The 16468-nt window shown below is 57.1% G+C and overlaps 3 protein-coding genes across 3 annotated transcripts; 1 reads left to right on the forward strand and 2 right to left on the reverse strand.

The window, feature by feature from the left end:
* Nucleotides 1–731: 731 nt before the first annotated feature.
* Nucleotides 732–2587, reverse strand: ACO1O0_004682 (amino acid permease/ SLC12A domain-containing protein; the record flags this gene model as incomplete). The annotated part of the gene is made up of 2 exons (XM_083194121.1): nt 732–1911; nt 2091–2587. The coding sequence occupies 2 exons, from the start codon at nt 2585–2587 to the stop codon at nt 732–734; spliced, it is 1677 nt and encodes a 558-aa protein (XP_083051069.1).
* A 4612-nt stretch (nt 2588–7199) lies between these two features.
* ACO1O0_004683 (tetratricopeptide repeat-containing protein EMW1) lies at nt 7200–10259 on the forward strand (the record flags this gene model as incomplete). Its single annotated transcript, XM_083194122.1, has 1 exon — nt 7200–10259. One exon carries the CDS (start codon nt 7200–7202, stop codon nt 10257–10259), a length of 3060 nt encoding a protein of 1019 aa, XP_083051070.1.
* A 647-nt stretch (nt 10260–10906) lies between these two features.
* SMY2 (GYF domain-containing protein) lies at nt 10907–14804 on the reverse strand (the record flags this gene model as incomplete). The annotated part of the gene is made up of 2 exons (XM_083194123.1): nt 10907–11235; nt 11297–14804. 2 exons carry the CDS (start codon nt 14802–14804, stop codon nt 10907–10909), a joined length of 3837 nt encoding a protein of 1278 aa, XP_083051071.1.
* Between the last annotated feature and the right edge of the window lie 1664 nt (nt 14805–16468).

Below are 16468 nucleotides of genomic sequence, written 5' to 3' on the forward strand. Positions count from 1 at the left end.
AGAGAACCTAGGGATATCCCGGCCTTCTCTACCGAATCTCGTGCTTCTTAAATCTCGGGCCTCTCGATTCTCGGCAATCACGACCTCCCTGCCTGGGGCCGATTGCATCTTCCCCCTCATGCTATCATTGTCAGAGTGTCTGTTACTTTTTGCTGTTTGCACTACGGGGAGTACTCATATCGTCCATGGTAATCTAATTCGGGATCGTTAGGCGAACCCGTTCTCATCGCTGGAAGTAGTACTATGTATATAATTAATGATTGCAATGACCATGCCCGCATGTGTTTGGATTAGCGATACCCCTTGCCAACCTGTTGGTTCGGGGAAATCGAGAGCGCAGGGATTGTACATAAATGAACATGGGCAATTTCAAAAGCTCGAGAACGTGCCACACGGTTTACGTAGTCCATTCACTGTGCAAAAGATGTCTAGGGCCGTTGCTCATCGTATCTTGGGGGTATATTCTTCTCCACCATGCATATCCTTAATCTCATCTTCCCAAAATCAAGTCTAGCAGAAAACAAAATCCCGAAATCCTGTATACATGGGTTTGATATAATCATGAGATCCAGCCCTGCCATGCAACATGTCACGTCACGCCTTTGCATCAACGGGACCCCATAACATGCACTGCACGAGGGTTGGCAGGCAACCAAAAAAAAAAAGAAAAAGACATCAAAAGCTCTGCTCTGGCCTGATTCGACAAGCCCAGGCAACAAACATCTCCGCATCTAGTCATCAGGGTGCATCGTCTTGCGCCCGATACCGATGAGCCAGCCCATCTCGGTCCAGAAGCCCGGCGGGTCGTGCCTGAACTTGGACTCGTAGTGGTCAATCGTTGGGGCCTCCCAGACCAGGTCAGCCTCATGAGGCCGAACAAACCGTGTCCTCTTGATGAGCTTCCATCCGATAAACAGGATAGGCATGATAAGCTGCATGGTATAGCTCTTGAAGAACGTCTCGACGTTGAACGTGGGCTTGAAAGCCCCGTAGCCGTAGAAGATGACCATCAAAGTCTGAATGGTGAGCGCGATGTAGGCGCCATAGGGCTGGAACCGGCCAACATATGGCAGTTTCGTGCGGTCGAAGCCCTGGGCCTTGCAGGCACGGTACCAAAAGATGTACGTGACACTCATGACCATGAAGTTGATGATACCGCCGCCGGTGACGAGGGTGCTGAACCAGATAATGACATCGGCCGACGCACTGCCGCACTGGAGCAGCGAGAGGAGGGGGAAGATCATGACGAAGCAGAAGCAGTAGAATGGAACGCCATTGCTCCATGTCTTGCGCAGGATGGCAGGGGCACGGCCCTCAAGTGCGAGACCATACAGAGAGCGGGTGGCGCAATAGGTGTAGGTGTTGCCAGCCGAGAAGATAGACGTAAGCAGGAGCACGTTGACAATATCAGGCAGCACGGTAATTCCGAGATTACCCATGGCCATGACGTAGGGAGACGCAGCCGCCGTGGAGGAGCCCTTCTCGCCGCTGGCAACAGCCTGAAGCTTCTTATCATTGTAGGGGACCACAATGCCGACGCACACAGCGCTGCCTATGAAGAAGAGAGCGAAGCGGAAGTAGACAGTCTTGAAAGCAGTCTTGATATAGGTGCGTGGGCGCTTCGCCTCGGCAGATACCATGGAGATGTATTCGGGACCGACAACAGAGAAGCCAGCATTCCACAGGGCGGCGAGGAAGCCTTCGAATCGACCGAGGGAACCGGTGCTGATATGTTCAGCAAAGGCCCCTGGCTTCTGCCAATAGTAGAAACCATAGGCGTGGCCGGTAGGGCTACCGCCAACCATGGTGATGAAGGTGAAGAGGAAGAGGATGAAGATGAGGATGACCTTGCCTCCGGAGAGCCAGAATTCAGCCTCACCGTAGCCACGGACAGCCAGCAAATTTAGGCCACTATATTCACACACAGACAGTTTAGCTTAGGATCTTGCACATAAGGGGTGGGGAAGCGGGGGGGGGATAGGCAATCCTGCGGGCTAGCTGAGGGGGGTTTAACGCATCCCCAGCAAGACACCAGAACAGGGAAACCACACCAGGATTGCCTTGTCCACTCCGAGGAGGATCGTCCTTACGCATAGCAAGCAATAACGGCGAGACAGATACCAGCAGTTGGGCCAGGATCAGTAATCCTGTCACTCCAGTAGCTGAGGACCAGGTTCAGAGCCGAGATCTCAAAGGGGATCAGTAGCGCCTCGTAGAAGAAGAAGTTCCAACCGGCCATGAAACCAAAGGCATCATCGACCCAGTGGCCAGCGAGACGAATAAAACCACCAGAGACGGGCATGTAGGTGGTCATCTCGGCGATGGAGTTATTGACGAGGGCGAGGACACAGGCGTAGAAACCAAAGGCTATCAGCAGGCTGCCGGGGCCGCCATAAGCCAGGCCATTGCCGATACTGACGAAGATGGCAGTGCCAATGGAGCCACCAATGGCGATCAGCTGGATCTGGCGATTGTTCAAGCGGCGCTGGAGACCGTCGGCATTGTCGCTAAAGTGCTCGTTGGCCTCGAGCTCAGGTGTGGGTGAGCTAGAGCCCGAGAACTTCTTCTCGACATCGGTGGTCGCCATGGTGAGGGTCGCGATGGGCAGGGTATAATCAGATGGTGTCGACTTCGCTCCAGGCGGATGGCTCTTAGGAAAGGGTTTGAATGGGGGAGAGGCCGACTCGATGAGCGGAGGACATCGACAGCCGGTTAGGAGAAAGGAGGGAAGGTGGAACTTGGAGAGAAAGGAATGGCTGCGACAAACGACAAAAGGCAGGGTAAGGGGGGAGGGTGGGATGACGGCAGGTCGAGTGTGACGGGTGCGCGGTCGAAGCATATATTATATAAATGTCGCATGCGGCGAGCAACTACGCTCAGGTGCACCAGCGCCCATCACCTTAGCAGGGCACCCAAGGCACCTCAGCCTCTCAGGATGCGAATGGATCGGGATCCAGGCGGCCATGCACCCAGTTGCGAAGTCGAGTGGTTGAGCAACTCGAGTGTGTGGATCCAAGCTGGACATTCCAGTTGGTGTAACTACTGTAGGACGCCAGGATATGCCCACCCATGCCGCCATGCCTCACTGGTAGTAGCCTGGTAGCTGGCTTGGCTGGCTTGGCTGGCCTGGCACATTAGCACTCCTGCTGCCCCGTATTTGCATTAGCGCACCTACTACTCCACACCCACGCCCAAGTAATAAGAGCCTGAGAGTCAGAGAGGCTGAGGGGGGCGCCTGGGGGCTCGGTGAGCCCTTACGTACGTATAATACTAGCACTGCGACCCTTCATTCCCTATCAACAGTAGGGAGTATAGCTTGTTGGAAACACCTATAGTAATACGAATAGAAGTGGCCGTTTCTTGGACTCTCATACCAAGCGTTGGCGACTTGTTTGACTTGACTCACTTTCCGTGTCTTCGTGGGGGCATCGTCGAGTACACCCGCTATCAAGACCATCCCCGTTGACGTTTCAGCTATAAGATACAAGCGGCAATGCCTGCTGTGGAGAAGGCCTTCCCCGACCTCACAGGCTCACAGTCTCATATCCCGGCTCCGTGCCGCGATACTGCGGAGGAGGATGCACTGATGCAGTCAGCTTCGGAGATCTGATCTGCTCTGACACGGCAGCCAAGATCGTTGTCCTGCCAGATTGAGATAAGAACCTCGCCAGAATGCCATAGGGCTTCCAGCGATGCTTCTACCGTTCCTAGAGGCTCTGACACGGTAATCTGGCCAGTCACCGACCGGCCGGTACCCGGCAGAATTTGCATCGCTCCCGCTCGGCCATTTCTTTTCTCTCGTGGAGTCGTCCATGGCTCTGCACCCGTACTGGGCGACTACCCCGGTGTGGTGGTGGTGTGTGTGTGGCCCATCAGCCAATCAGAGTCGCTGCCGTGCCCCAAGACACGCCACCAAACGTGACCAACACGCATCCTACACGGGCCAGCCGAGTGCTGTCTCTGATTGCGGTGGGATGTCTTGCGTCGAATCTTTTGGCCGTTTGACGCATTGGCAGTCGCTCTGATCGCTAGGTGAGCGTTCTACCAAGGGTCTGGCTTTAAGATGGATACTATGTGGGAAGTTGGGAATTGCGTGGTGGATGGTTTAGTCGGTGAAATAGCCTCTCTGGGATGACATGGAGAATGTAGCGGGAGGCGATGACCGTCTTTAGCGGGCCTCCAGACGCTACCTAACTAAGGTAGCCGCTTTCTACCAAGGCAAACACCATCGGAGATGATGTCATTGGGGAAAATTGCACATGGTACCTTCCTCGGTTGGTCGCAATTTTCCGACTGTCGGCACTGTGTCAATGCACCAAGAGCCGCAAACAGCCGACAGTGCGGCGACAGTGGCACAAACCAACGCCCCACCCTTGCTCTTGGCGATGCAAGGCAGCCAATGGTGAAGCCTAGAACGCCCCTTCCAATTTTCACCAAGGCACCTAACCACGACCACTGAAGCGCGTGGCTTCAGCGCTTCAGCGCTTCACCGCACCTGCAATGTTCAGCGGTCTCAGCCCCCGATTCCTTCCTTCCATCCGTCGTGTGGCGGCTCTCGTCGCTCCAGCATCCGCTTCGCCGCATGCGCAAAGCGGTCGAGAACCGACGTCATGTGGCACTCCCGCTATCCAAGGCAGGAGACATGTATTAATGCTGAATCGTACAGGTAGGTGCATATGCAGACATGGTCGAAGGACCGCTATTGTATGAAGCGGTCATATTATCGCCATCGAGCATCGAGCATCTCGCCGTTCATCTCTAATGATGTAATGCTCCGGCCTGGACTCCCCTGCCGCTAGGCAGATACTGCACCGTTGCCGTTGCAGCGCATTGCAGGACTGCCCGCCGAACCGGACGCCTGGGAACCTTCAAGCCAACAACGATGAGTATATACGTATTGTTTGTTTGTACTTGGCACAGGGCTTGGCTGAAATTCGCCACCGATGTTCCGGAGACCTGGCAACTCCGCACAGCGAAATATTAGAGTCTGACCGAAGTCCCATGGGGTTTATGGTTCATTGCTCCATGGCCGCTGGGTCGCGGGTGCCCAACACAACTCTAATTGAGCAGCCCCCGGGGATTCCGCTGTTATTAAAGCCGATCCCAGGAGGCGACCGTGATTGTTACTCTAGACAAAATGGCCGTCGCCGGCGGATGACGTTCCACGCCCAGGTACATACCAACAGGTATTAGTGTTCGTAAACGTACAGACATACAAGAAGGCACCATTATCCCTGTCTCGATTATCAGGACCCCTGCGTTGATGGCTACGCGTACCCGGTAGTATCACAGTTTAAAGCCAGACGCGTATCCGTACAGAACTACGGATAAATGAGCATCAACTGGAAGGAGAGCAAATACTTAGGTATCGAAAGGCTGAATCTTATCTGACATGCATTACACTGCGTACGACGCAGGGTAGGTACACCCACAGGCACAACTATGAGTAAGAACTTGAAGGCAACGAACGTCCTTTTGAGCGGAGCACGGCCCTTCGGGGACTCCGGGGCCGAGGTCGCGTGACCTGTGCTCTGTGTGTGTGCGCGCGCGTGTGTGTGTGTACGAAACTTTTAGAGTTGGACCACTTTTTTGAAGAGATACCTGATTGTCTGGCTGTCGAGAGTCGATATGCCAAGATTATACTACCTCCCATCGCTGCCGAAAACACGATGGCCAAGCCCATTCCGAAGACCTCGGTCAACCCGCCAAGGATACAGACTTACTCGCAACCGCAGTTTCATAAGCAAGCCACCGCAATTGTTGCAGGCCCCTCGAAGCGCTGCAAGCGCCAGTTGTCGCGAGTCACGACTCTCATCATGGACATTGCTGTAATAGTAATATTGCGGATACATGATACGAGTAGTACTAGTAATAAGAGCCGCACCAGCAGATCATCATCTCGTACAGCAGGAATGCTACGCCACGTTTGACATGCAAGCTGCTAGGCAGCCGTTTTCAATCTTAAGTAGCAGAAAGACAACCACCACAACCCGTCGAAACGGACCCGGTCGGCACCTAATAATACTTTACTCGGCATGCACATGTGCAACCAACCAACAAAATATCGGGGTTTATTCGAAGCCGGATCTTGGCTGCCAAGCAAGTAATAAAATGTTCCATCTGAACATGTACGCTTTCCCCCCCCCCCTTTGCGCGCAATAATACCTTTGGCATGTGAGGAAAAAGACCCCGTTTTCCCTTTGCGTCTTTTAGTTTCCCCTATTCTTACAGGCTGCGTCGACTATCCAACCTTCACAGGACGCTAAGATAAAGCGGGAATTGTGAGGCATTGGCACGGACCCGTCAGCAATGCTGACGGGGCGGCAGCGAATATCAGCTGGTCGCGCCGCCGCGTTTACCGTCCATGACGGACTGAGCCTCAGTGGTGGCTGCAGAGTCCGCTGGCAAACGGAGCTTACGGATTGCGAGCGTCCCGGTGGCTGAGTTTCGTTCATGTGTGGTCCCAGTTGCTCTGTTCTAGGTATCCAACGGCTTGAGAAGTCTGCACGCGGGATTCTCAATGGTGGCAAATGCCTGCTGACGTCGAGCGCCATGAACCGTGCCGCTCATCTATGACTTCATCGGCCATGCTCCAGATCCCACTCGGCGCTTTCTCAAGCACGACTCGTTGCGGGGGAGCATCAGGCCATACAACGTCAATATTGCAGGGTCCAAAATGGCCAAAGGGTCCTCCTCTAACTTCTAAGTCCCCTTCTCCATGAAAACTCTTCATCACCGCTGCACCAGTCTCCACTGCCCCATAACCCCACGTATGTGCAGGAATATGACCTATTCCAGGGGTTCTATTCGTAGCACGAGTGCGTTGTAATCGAGCGGTTGAGGATCGCGCTCGCGCGTGACCACCGCCATCAAAATGCGCGAAGTACGGCTCAGCGAGAGTCACGTGACCACAGCGACTACGATGGATCTCTTGTCTTCCATCAGGATCCAGAAACCCACCTGCTTACCCTGTAGCCAACAGTTGACCCCTCCACCCCTCTACCCCTCCCCCACCATGAAGTCTGTGATGGATGAAAAAATATTGAGACGACATTCTCATCAGCGAACACCCCCTTAAGGCCAATCCTTGGTGAAACAAGCCAGTTTTCTAGAGTCTTTTTAAGCAGATCGGAATCTAGACTATCGGGTCATTTGACCCGCCTTGTGGCCAAGTCTAGAGATCTAGACGTATTATCGCGATGGCTTCACAGACTGATCTCAACGTGGGCAATGGCCTGTCCGTGCTAGTCGACAGCCCTGTAACGGATCATATCATTAGATGTTTTACCAAAACGGTGGCGTCAGCATCTTCCGACTCGCACAAAGCGACACCGTCTACCGCCAACGATGATCTAGGACCGGAGGATGAGCTGTTGAAACTGGGCATCGCCGCGCTGAATGGTTTTCTCCAAGCCAATGTGACCGGCCCCGTTCTCCCTTCTGGGCCGGTGGGCGACATTGAGCGTCGATTTGAGAAGATTTGGAGAGAACTGGGCGGCTGCCCCTCTGGTCTGGATGGCCTGCGCAAGGCGTGCCTCGAGACCCTCGAAGTCGACGGTGTTGTGCCATATGCCCACATCCCCTACCTGGAGCTTTTTGGCCTTGCGAGGTACATAATTAACATCGTCCTCACCGAGAAGGCATCAAAGGACGTTGTTGAACTCTCAGTGGCCGGCAATGGATCTGCGAAACACAGCCTTGCCTGGATGAGGCTGCGCGTCAACACCTGGCACTACAAGCTGCTCACACAGCCCAGTCTTGGACATGGATCCAACTTCACACGGAGCTCCCAGTGGAGTGATGTCCCCACGTTGGCTGCACGCATATTTGATGGCATCGACGCCGTGTCTAAGCAGGTTCTCGGTGAGGAGGTCTGGGCTGCTGATAGTGACCTTTGGAGCAAGGACGACAAGGTCCTGTTCCTGGTCGAGGCCGCAAACTACCACATCCTCCTTGGACGGGGCGATCTAGCCAAGGAAGCACTCGACAAGGCCACTCAGACAAGTCGCTTGCAATACGCCCTGTCCGGAGCATTGGGCAAGAGGACCAAGTTTCAGGAGAAGAGCACCAGCCAACTGGTTGTTCTTGCAAAGAGCGGCAGCGAGACTGAGGAGACAACAACTCAAGCTGACGACGAGGAGAGCGCGAAGCCGGAAGCGCTGAAGCTCAACCATGATACCCTTCTCGAAGACATTGCCTTCACCAAGGAGACAGACGGAGACAAGGCGGCCGCCGAGACTCTCCCGCCAGCTCTGGCAGGCCTGTCACCGGATGACCAGCCCCAACTATCTCCCCTTGATCAAATCATACTGCTTACCGAGGCTACTATGAAGGACGCATTTTCCCCGGTTGATACTTTGACGTCAGAGGAGATCCTCCCCTTTGCCGTGCGCGTCCTCGCAGACAAATCCACCAACTGGCAGATCTACACTCAGGCACTGCTGGTTCGGTCGAGGATAGAGGTGCATAGGAGCAAGACGCTCGAGCGCGGTGTCCTGCAGCTACAAGCAGTTGCCGATCAAGTTATAGCCGACACCACGGCAGAACCGTCCACCAAGCCCGACGACACCAACGACGTATCAGATGTGCCAGCCATCCAGGTCACGCAACCTGACCAGGAAACACCCACAACCACCACCATTACCGAGAAACCAACCTCGTTCCTCCCTGCCCCCAAGCCCTCCGAGTCGGCACCGGCATACGTCCGTCTCCAGTATATCCACGCGCTCTCTGTGCCTCCCCGCTGGCACCTCGAGTCCGAGCTCGCCTACGCCTGGGCCGGCGTCGGCTCCCTGGCCTCGGCCTTTGAGATCTTCAAGCGTCTCCGCCTCTGGGCCGAGGTGGCCCTCTGCCTCGCCAGCCGAGCCGCCATCGAGGATGAAGACGGCCGCGGCAGCGGCGACGACGAGAAGGCCCGAGGAATCGTCCGCTGGCGCCTCTTCCACCGCACCGGCAAGTCAGCCGCCTCCTCCCCCTCCGACCCCGACAGCGAGGACGTCGGCGAGGTGACGGATCTCCGCGCGGCCGACTTCATGGGCCCGGAGCGCGACCCGCCGCAGCCTAACGCCGCCCGCCTGTGGTGCATCCTTGGCGACATGGAGAACTCGCCCGCGCACTACGAGCGCGCGTGGGAAATCTCGCAGCACCGCTACTCGCGCGCCCAGCGCTCCCTCGGCGAGCACTACGTCCAGCAGCGCGAGTGGGAGAAGGCCCGCGACGCCTACAAGAAGGCCACGGCCGCCAACCGCCTCAACCCGGACATGTGGGGCCGCCTGGGCGACATCAGCCTCCGCCTCGGCAACTTCGAGGACGCCGCCGAGGCGTACAGCCGCTCCATCGGCAGCGCGACCGACACTCTGGGAGGAGAGGGCGCTAAGACGTGGAGCAACCTGGGCAGCGCGCTCTGGAGTCTCTACTGCGAAGTGGCCGCCTCGGAGGACGCAGCCAGCAAGGCAGACGAGCAGAAGCCCGCCGCCGCGGCAGCAGAGCCCGCCGAGGACGAGGACGACTCCCTGGGCCTAGAGAGGACTGTGCCCCACGAGCCGAGCAAGCTCCTCGCGCAGTCCCTCGCGGCGTACAAGAAGGGTGCGACCATTTCCTACGACAACTGGCGCATCTGGGACAACGTGCTGACGCTGTCGGCGCGCATGCGGCCGCTCTCGGTGCCGGACATGGTCCTCGCGCTGAAGCACATCCTGCGCATCCGGCACACGGAGGATGCCATCGACGCGGACATTCTCTCGGCGCTGCTGCAGGACGTGGTCCTGACCAAGGCCAAGGACCCCTCGACGGCCGGCAGCGGTGTATACGAGCCGCCTCGGGGATCGATGGAGCGGCTCGTCACGCGGCTCATCGAGGAGGACGTGGTGCCGCTCATCACGCACCGCTCGGAACTGTGGACGCTTGTGTCGCGCCTGCGCGCCTGGCGGCGTGATTATGCCGGCGCCATCGAGGCCGCCGAGCGAGCATGGCGGGCAGCTCTCGGCTCGGCGTCGTCCGGTCTGCTCCCCGGTACGTCTACCTCTGGCTCTGCGGACTGGACGACGGACAAGGCAGCATGGGAGACGGTCGTTGAGCGGACGGACGAGCTGGCGTCGATGCTCGAGAACTGGGGGCCGGACGTGGAGACCGTGGGTCCCAAGTGGAAAGGCAAAGTCAGGAGTGCGGTGCGGAGTGTCATGGGTAGGGGACGAGAGAACTGGGAGGGTAGCGAGGGCTGGAGAACACTCGAGGGTATCATGGAAGGACTAAAGAAGTGAAATGGTGGATCAAAATTCGGCATGGATAGACAAAAGCGGGAATGACAAAGAAACCACACATCATCGTTGATATCGTCTCTGTGAAGCACTTCTTGTAGATTAATCATTATTAGGCCACGTCCAAAATGCGCCCATCATGAGGAGGAAAATGAAGATTCGAAAACACCGGCAGCTGCTGGCTTCATGTTACGCTACCTAATATTCATACTGGCCAACCATAAAATATCATCAACGCTGTTCGTACAAGCATAATCGTAACCTGACAACGCATATCACGACAGAGAAGGGTGTCCCTTCAGCAGCGTGACGCGCTATGCTGATTAAAGGTACATCACAAACACACTCCTCCACCTTCCCCCATTAGGTCATTCGTCATACAAAGCATCCAACAACTCGCCTGGAGTCAACATTAATAACTCCTGTGCCATCAATCTTTTGTACCGATACTGCCCCGCCCATTTGGCTGACCGATACCTTTCGCATCTCCGTCGGACCCGGCAACGAGTTGTGAGAACTCGTGATTACGGAGCAATATCCTTTTTTGATCGCAAAATCTCAAACTTCGAACCCGATATTCCCTTCCTCAGTCGGGAAGAGACCTTGCTCTTGGAAGCGTGGGCCGTCTCACTAGAGTGTGGTCCGACCTTCTATTTCTTGCCACCCTTCTTCCTGCTGGGCACGACCTTGAAGCCAGCACCCTGGATACCATCGTCCTTGGCTGGGTTGCCGCTGGTGCTGCCTGGAGTGCTGCTCTTCTTAGCTACCTCGCTCCAGCCACCACTCGCGTTGCCGACTTTGCTCTCTGTCACGCTGGTCGGTTGCTTCTCAGCGACGCCCTTCTCAGCGAGCGTCTTGCGACGGACGAATTCCTCGGCAAAGTGTCGGCCATCCATGATGTCCGAGCTTGCGTAGATGGCATCAGCAATGATTCCCTTGTCCAGGGGGAGAGCCTCAAGCGTGATAACAAAGTTGGCAACTGCGAGAAGTGTCAGTGTCATCTGTTCCCTTTCACGGTATCACAGAAGGGAAAAACTTACTGTCGTTAACATTGAGGCCGCGGCTCAGCTCGCGCTGGGCCCACTTGCGGAACTCATCCATCGCCGTGTTGGCAGAGGCACCATTAGAAATCACAGCAGCCGGACCGGGCCGGGACACCGGCTTGCTGGGCGCGACAGCGGGCTTGACGTTGCTAGCGCTGGTGGAACGGGTCTGAGCAGCGGGTCCAGTCGGTACTTTGACCTTGCCACCAGCACCAACGGTCGCCCAGCCGGCACCGGTGGGAGCCACGGCAGCCGCTGGGGATGGAGCGCTGGGAACCGGTGGCTGACCAGTCTTTCCGGCAAGGTTGGCATAGCTCTTGGATGTGCTGACTGGAGGCCCAGAGTGCATGGAAACCTCCTTGGCCTTCTGCTTGCGGAGTTCTTCCTCCCGCTGAATATCGGCCAATGTTTTCTTGCCAGGGGCAGTCGCGGCAGCCCCTACTCCGGGTGCGGGTGCTTTGGTAGCACCAGGCTTCGCCCACGGACTGCCGGCAGAGACGGGGGAAGCATGGCCCCAAGTGCTCGTCGCAGGCAGACCAGCTGCAACAGAAGCCGTCTGCTTCTCCTTCTCTCGAAGGAGAGCAGCCTCCTGTTCCAGGGCTGCCTTTCTGGCGGCAGCAGCAGCCTCCTCGGCCTTGGCAGCCTTTCGGGCCTCAGCCTCCTGAATTTCCTTCAGGGAAGGACCCTTATGGGCATCGTTGCCAGGTTCCTTGGCCCACGGGGCCAAGGGCGGGGGTTGGACCGTTGCAGACTGGTCGTCCTCGGGAGTACCCGATCGGGAGCGATTGTACTGCTCAGGTAGGTTGGAGCGGGCCCGCTGCGCGGTCGGAGCTGGCAGCGGCGTGGTCGAGGACGGAGGGGGGAAGGGCATGGGCATGTCTGGTTCGACAGTCTGCGCGGCGGCTGCGGCTGCTTGCGTCTGCTGGACTTGCTGGGTCAGAGAAAGACCGCTCTCATCCGTCGCCCGTTTCTTACCCTTCGCCTTTCGGGAGGGGGTAGCAACCTCAACTTGCTGCTGGGGGGTGGGTTCCTCGGGGGCAGCCTGCTGGGGTTCGACTTCAGGGGCTCCAGCAACCTCGCCAGCCGCTGCGGCCTCGGCGGCCTCACGTTCGGCGCGCAATTTGTGAAATTCCTCCAGGCGATCCCTGAAACCCTCGGGATCTTGCTCGAGCTCATCGGCTCCGGGGAGACCACTGTGAAGGCTGGAGTCACCGGGAGCTCCAATAGGCTGGTTAAGAGGCTGGCCACCCTGGAGAGCAGCGAGCACATGGCGCTCACTCATTGTCAGATTGGCCAGGTCCTCCTCACCTAGGGAGACTTCGTTTCCCGGGCTTCCGTGGTCGCCGGCTTGGGGTCCCCGGCCCTCGCCGGCGCCATCAAAAAAAGCACCCGATGGACCGGCAGACTGAGGCATTCCGCCAACGGGTTGCTGGGGCATCTGGCCTTGCATACCTATGGGGGACGTAATGCTCCCAAAGCTAGGCTGGCTTTGCAGACTGTGGGCACTGGAGTGGTGCTGAAGGCCAGGCTGTTGCCCTTGAAACCTATTCATAGCGTGCTGGCGCATAGCATACTCTCTCTGCTGGGCCATCAGATACTGCTCCTCTTGCTTGCGGCGCTCCAGGTTGTTCTGCTCCTCAGCAGTGAGGGTCCGACCAAAGCTGGGAAAGACCCCGCTCAGGGGGGGCACAACACCGCCAGAGTTGTTGGAGGGGAAGCCAGGTGCGGAAGCTGGGGGCCCATGGGCGATTCCAACCTGGGGAACCAGGAATGGCTCTCGAGAATTTCCAATACGTCGAATGAGCTGGCCCAGGGGCTCGAATTCGCTGTCCTCAACCTTCTTCACTCGCAGATCTGGGGTGAAGAAGTGGGCCTTATACCAATCATTCATCTCGAGTCCGGTGAAGGGGCCTTGCACCTGTCCTTGAGGATCAAGATAAACCCATCGCATGCGATCAGGCATGACCATGGTTCTGGCCTGAGCGGAAGGTGGCTCCGGTGCCGTTGGGTTGCTGCCGAATGGCAAACCACCGCTCACAGGCGTGTAAGATTGAGATCCCGTGGCTGCTCCACCAGGTTGACCAGGCTCGGCAGTACCATACAGGCCTTGATTGCGGGTGGCGTCACTAGAAGGGAAGAGCTCCTCGAAAACACCACGGCTCGAGCGCATTGGGCTCTCGGCGTTGCGCATCGGCATAGCGAAGGCAGTGCGGCCAATGGCTCCCAGAGGGTTCGGCACAAGGCGGGGGTCAACTCCCGAATCGCCAAGCCCCTCATGCTGCTCGTGGACCTGCTGCATCTGTGCTTGCATAGTGGCTGGGAATAAGGAGCCCATCTTGCTGCCGCGACCAATGCTATTGGTACCCGTGCCACCGGCACTCCCAGGTCCAAAGAGGCTATTTAGATCGCCCAGGCCCGGGGACTGGAGGTCGCCCATGGAGTTGAACAAAGCGGGGGAGAAAGGTCCACCGCCAAAGTTGGAACGCTCACGATCAGGGGTGCCACTCGATGGGACTCCCGGTGCTCCCCAAGCAGACATGTGTCCGAGGGGGAAGCCCTTGGCACCGACACTGGAGCTCTGACTGCGATCATGGCCCTCCGGAGCGCCAGACAGAGCACGTTGGAGTGGGTTGAAACCAAGAGAGCTATCCTGCGGGAAACCGGCATATCCCTTGGGCGCACCAGAATCCCCTTCGTCGTGGCCGTGGCGGTCAGCTGGCGGGCTGCGGAAGGGGTTGGTTCCCGACGGACTAGTCGGGCCATTATCATCATCATGACCGCCAAGGTGGAGCCCAGACATGCCAAAATCACTGGTCGAGCCTTTCACTGGAGTTCCGAGCGCCCCCACGTGGCCAGGCTGAGAAGACGCGGCAGAAGTCTCCTGAGCTCCACCGAGAGCTGCGCTGCCCGATGGTCCGTCCTCTCCAAATGGATCAGTGTCGGTGCGCTGACGGGAGCGCCAGGAGGATTGGTTCATGGGGTTCTGGCCCTCTCCCTGTCGGCCTGGAGCACTTTCAGAGCTGTCCTTGGGCATTAGATGGGCCAGTCGACTACCACCACTCGTACCGCCGGCTCGCTTGTCGCCGACAGTAGAGCTGCCGAGGGCAAAGTTGCCGAAGTTGCCCGCGCCGGGAGTACCGGGGTTGGATTGGGACCATATCGAACCCATACCTGTGCTTCCGGCTGCGGGGCCCCGTACCAGGTGAGGGAAATGTAGTTTGGCGGCCTCACGAGCATGGAGCTCCGGGTCTGGATCTTCTATATCCGTTTCCTTTAGATCACCACTTTTCCGGGAGAACCATAGCGAGGCGTCGTCACGACCTGATCGGCCCGTGGCGGTGGGGGAGTTGAGACCTAGGGTGTTGGAATCAGCTGTTTCGCGGCGCCTCGTCCCTGGCCGTGCGGCTGAGGAGGGAGAGCTTGTGCCAAAGGCGTTGCTAGCGCCTTGCGACAACGAAGCTTTACGGCCATTAACAGCAGCAGCGGTGGCTGCATCTTTGTTCATCGACGGCGGTTTAAGTGGAGAGTTGATATCGGTTGAGAAGGCCTGGTAAAAATAGGTTAGTTGGGAATTTCGATTCTTTGTGGCTGAAAGGATCGGACCTCTTTATCCTCCATGGTCGGAGGCTGAAGACCAAGGGGTGTGCTATCGCCGTTTTGGTCCCAGCACGCGCCCGGTTCCTGAGGTACGTGGTTCTCATTGCTCTTGCCCCAAGCTCTAGAACCACCACCATTCACATGTTCATGATTCCAACCAGCCACCAAGAGGCGCGAGATGTTATCGCTCGAACGCGGAAATTGCGACATGGTTAACAGCTCCTCCCTGCTATACCTTGCGGGGGTCAGCTCGTAAGTTGAGTGTTGTGCCGATTGGGCGTCCATGTTTGAGAACTGGATGGGGTTGTCGGTCGGCATCGGCATCTGGGAGGGCTGGCTAAGAGGCGTTGTTGACGATCGGCGGAGGGTTAGGGTTCCGTTTGCAGAGCGGCCGTCGCGACGATGCCTGGTTGGCAAGTCAGAACAGCGCATGGAAAAAGAAATGGTTGAGGTAGGGGGGTTATGGCGGAGGAGGATTTGGGTTGGTCGGGTTGGGGTTGGGGTTGGGGTGGCGATGAATAGGTATTGAATAGGCAGCCACCCATGACTACACATGCGCAGATAAAACTCGAAAGGCCCAGCAAAAGCAAGCAAGGTTTGAATTTCCGCTTGACAGAAGGACAGACAAACTTACCACTCGCTACCGGAACCGCCCCGTCCACCTCGATTCGCGTTCTGCCCAGCGGCGGCCGAGGCGAAGCTTGAAGGAAGATTGGTGGTCGACATGATGTTATGTGATATAGACGCGTCACTATGTGTATAGCGCACGCTAGAGCCCTCGCGGAGAATCTGGCGAGGGGTGGGATCGATGAGGCGAAATGGCACCGAGGGGCTGGGTGAGCTGGTGCTGGTGATCGAAGGCCGGCGGTCGTATAAAAAAGGGCGTATCGCTGCAGCGTGCACTTGGTCGCTAGTTGCTAAAGGAGCTGTTCGTAAAGAAATTCCTTGTAGGTTGTTGCGTGAGGCGCGGGTTGAGCGGTGAGATGTTGGGATGGAAATTGTGGGAGGCGGCAGACAACTTGTAATATTTGACGTTCGTGACGTGAGGTCAAAGGCAAGAACCTTGACTGGCTGGGAGGAAAAATTCAAGAGGGTTTTGGTTCAAAAGGGAAAATTGGAGGTCGGAAAGAGTAATGCCACTCATAAGCCCCAATGGCGCCGGCTGCCCCGACAATTAACCGTGGCGCGGTGCCACGCGCTGATGTTCTAACTGGTTGACTACTCACTGGGTCGTCTCCATCCGCCATGTCCCAACGTGCCTTACTCGTTGGCAAGGTCAGGACGCATCCGTCGCCCCTGGCTGACAACCTCAAGGTTGCAGTTTAAATCTAAACCTACCCTCCAGGTACCTGGACCCGCCTTCCCGAGGCTATTCGTACCACCAAGGTAAGGCAGAAGTTGCGGAACACAAGATACTACCGCCAATGGCCCTTGCATTCTACCTCCAGGCCAAGCCTATCGAGCTTTTAATACTGCATGTGGCGCGTTGTTGAACCACGTGAGTCACCCAACCAGATAATGCCACGCCGTGGCACAGAGCAGTAAAAGGGCAAGCTGCACCTTTGCAGTGGC

The sequence above is a fragment of the Amphichorda felina genome (assembly GCF_050947745.1).
Source record: "Amphichorda felina strain 45539 chromosome Unknown scaffold_4, whole genome shotgun sequence".
NCBI classification, from domain to species: Eukaryota; Fungi; Ascomycota; class Sordariomycetes; order Hypocreales; family Bionectriaceae; genus Amphichorda; species Amphichorda felina.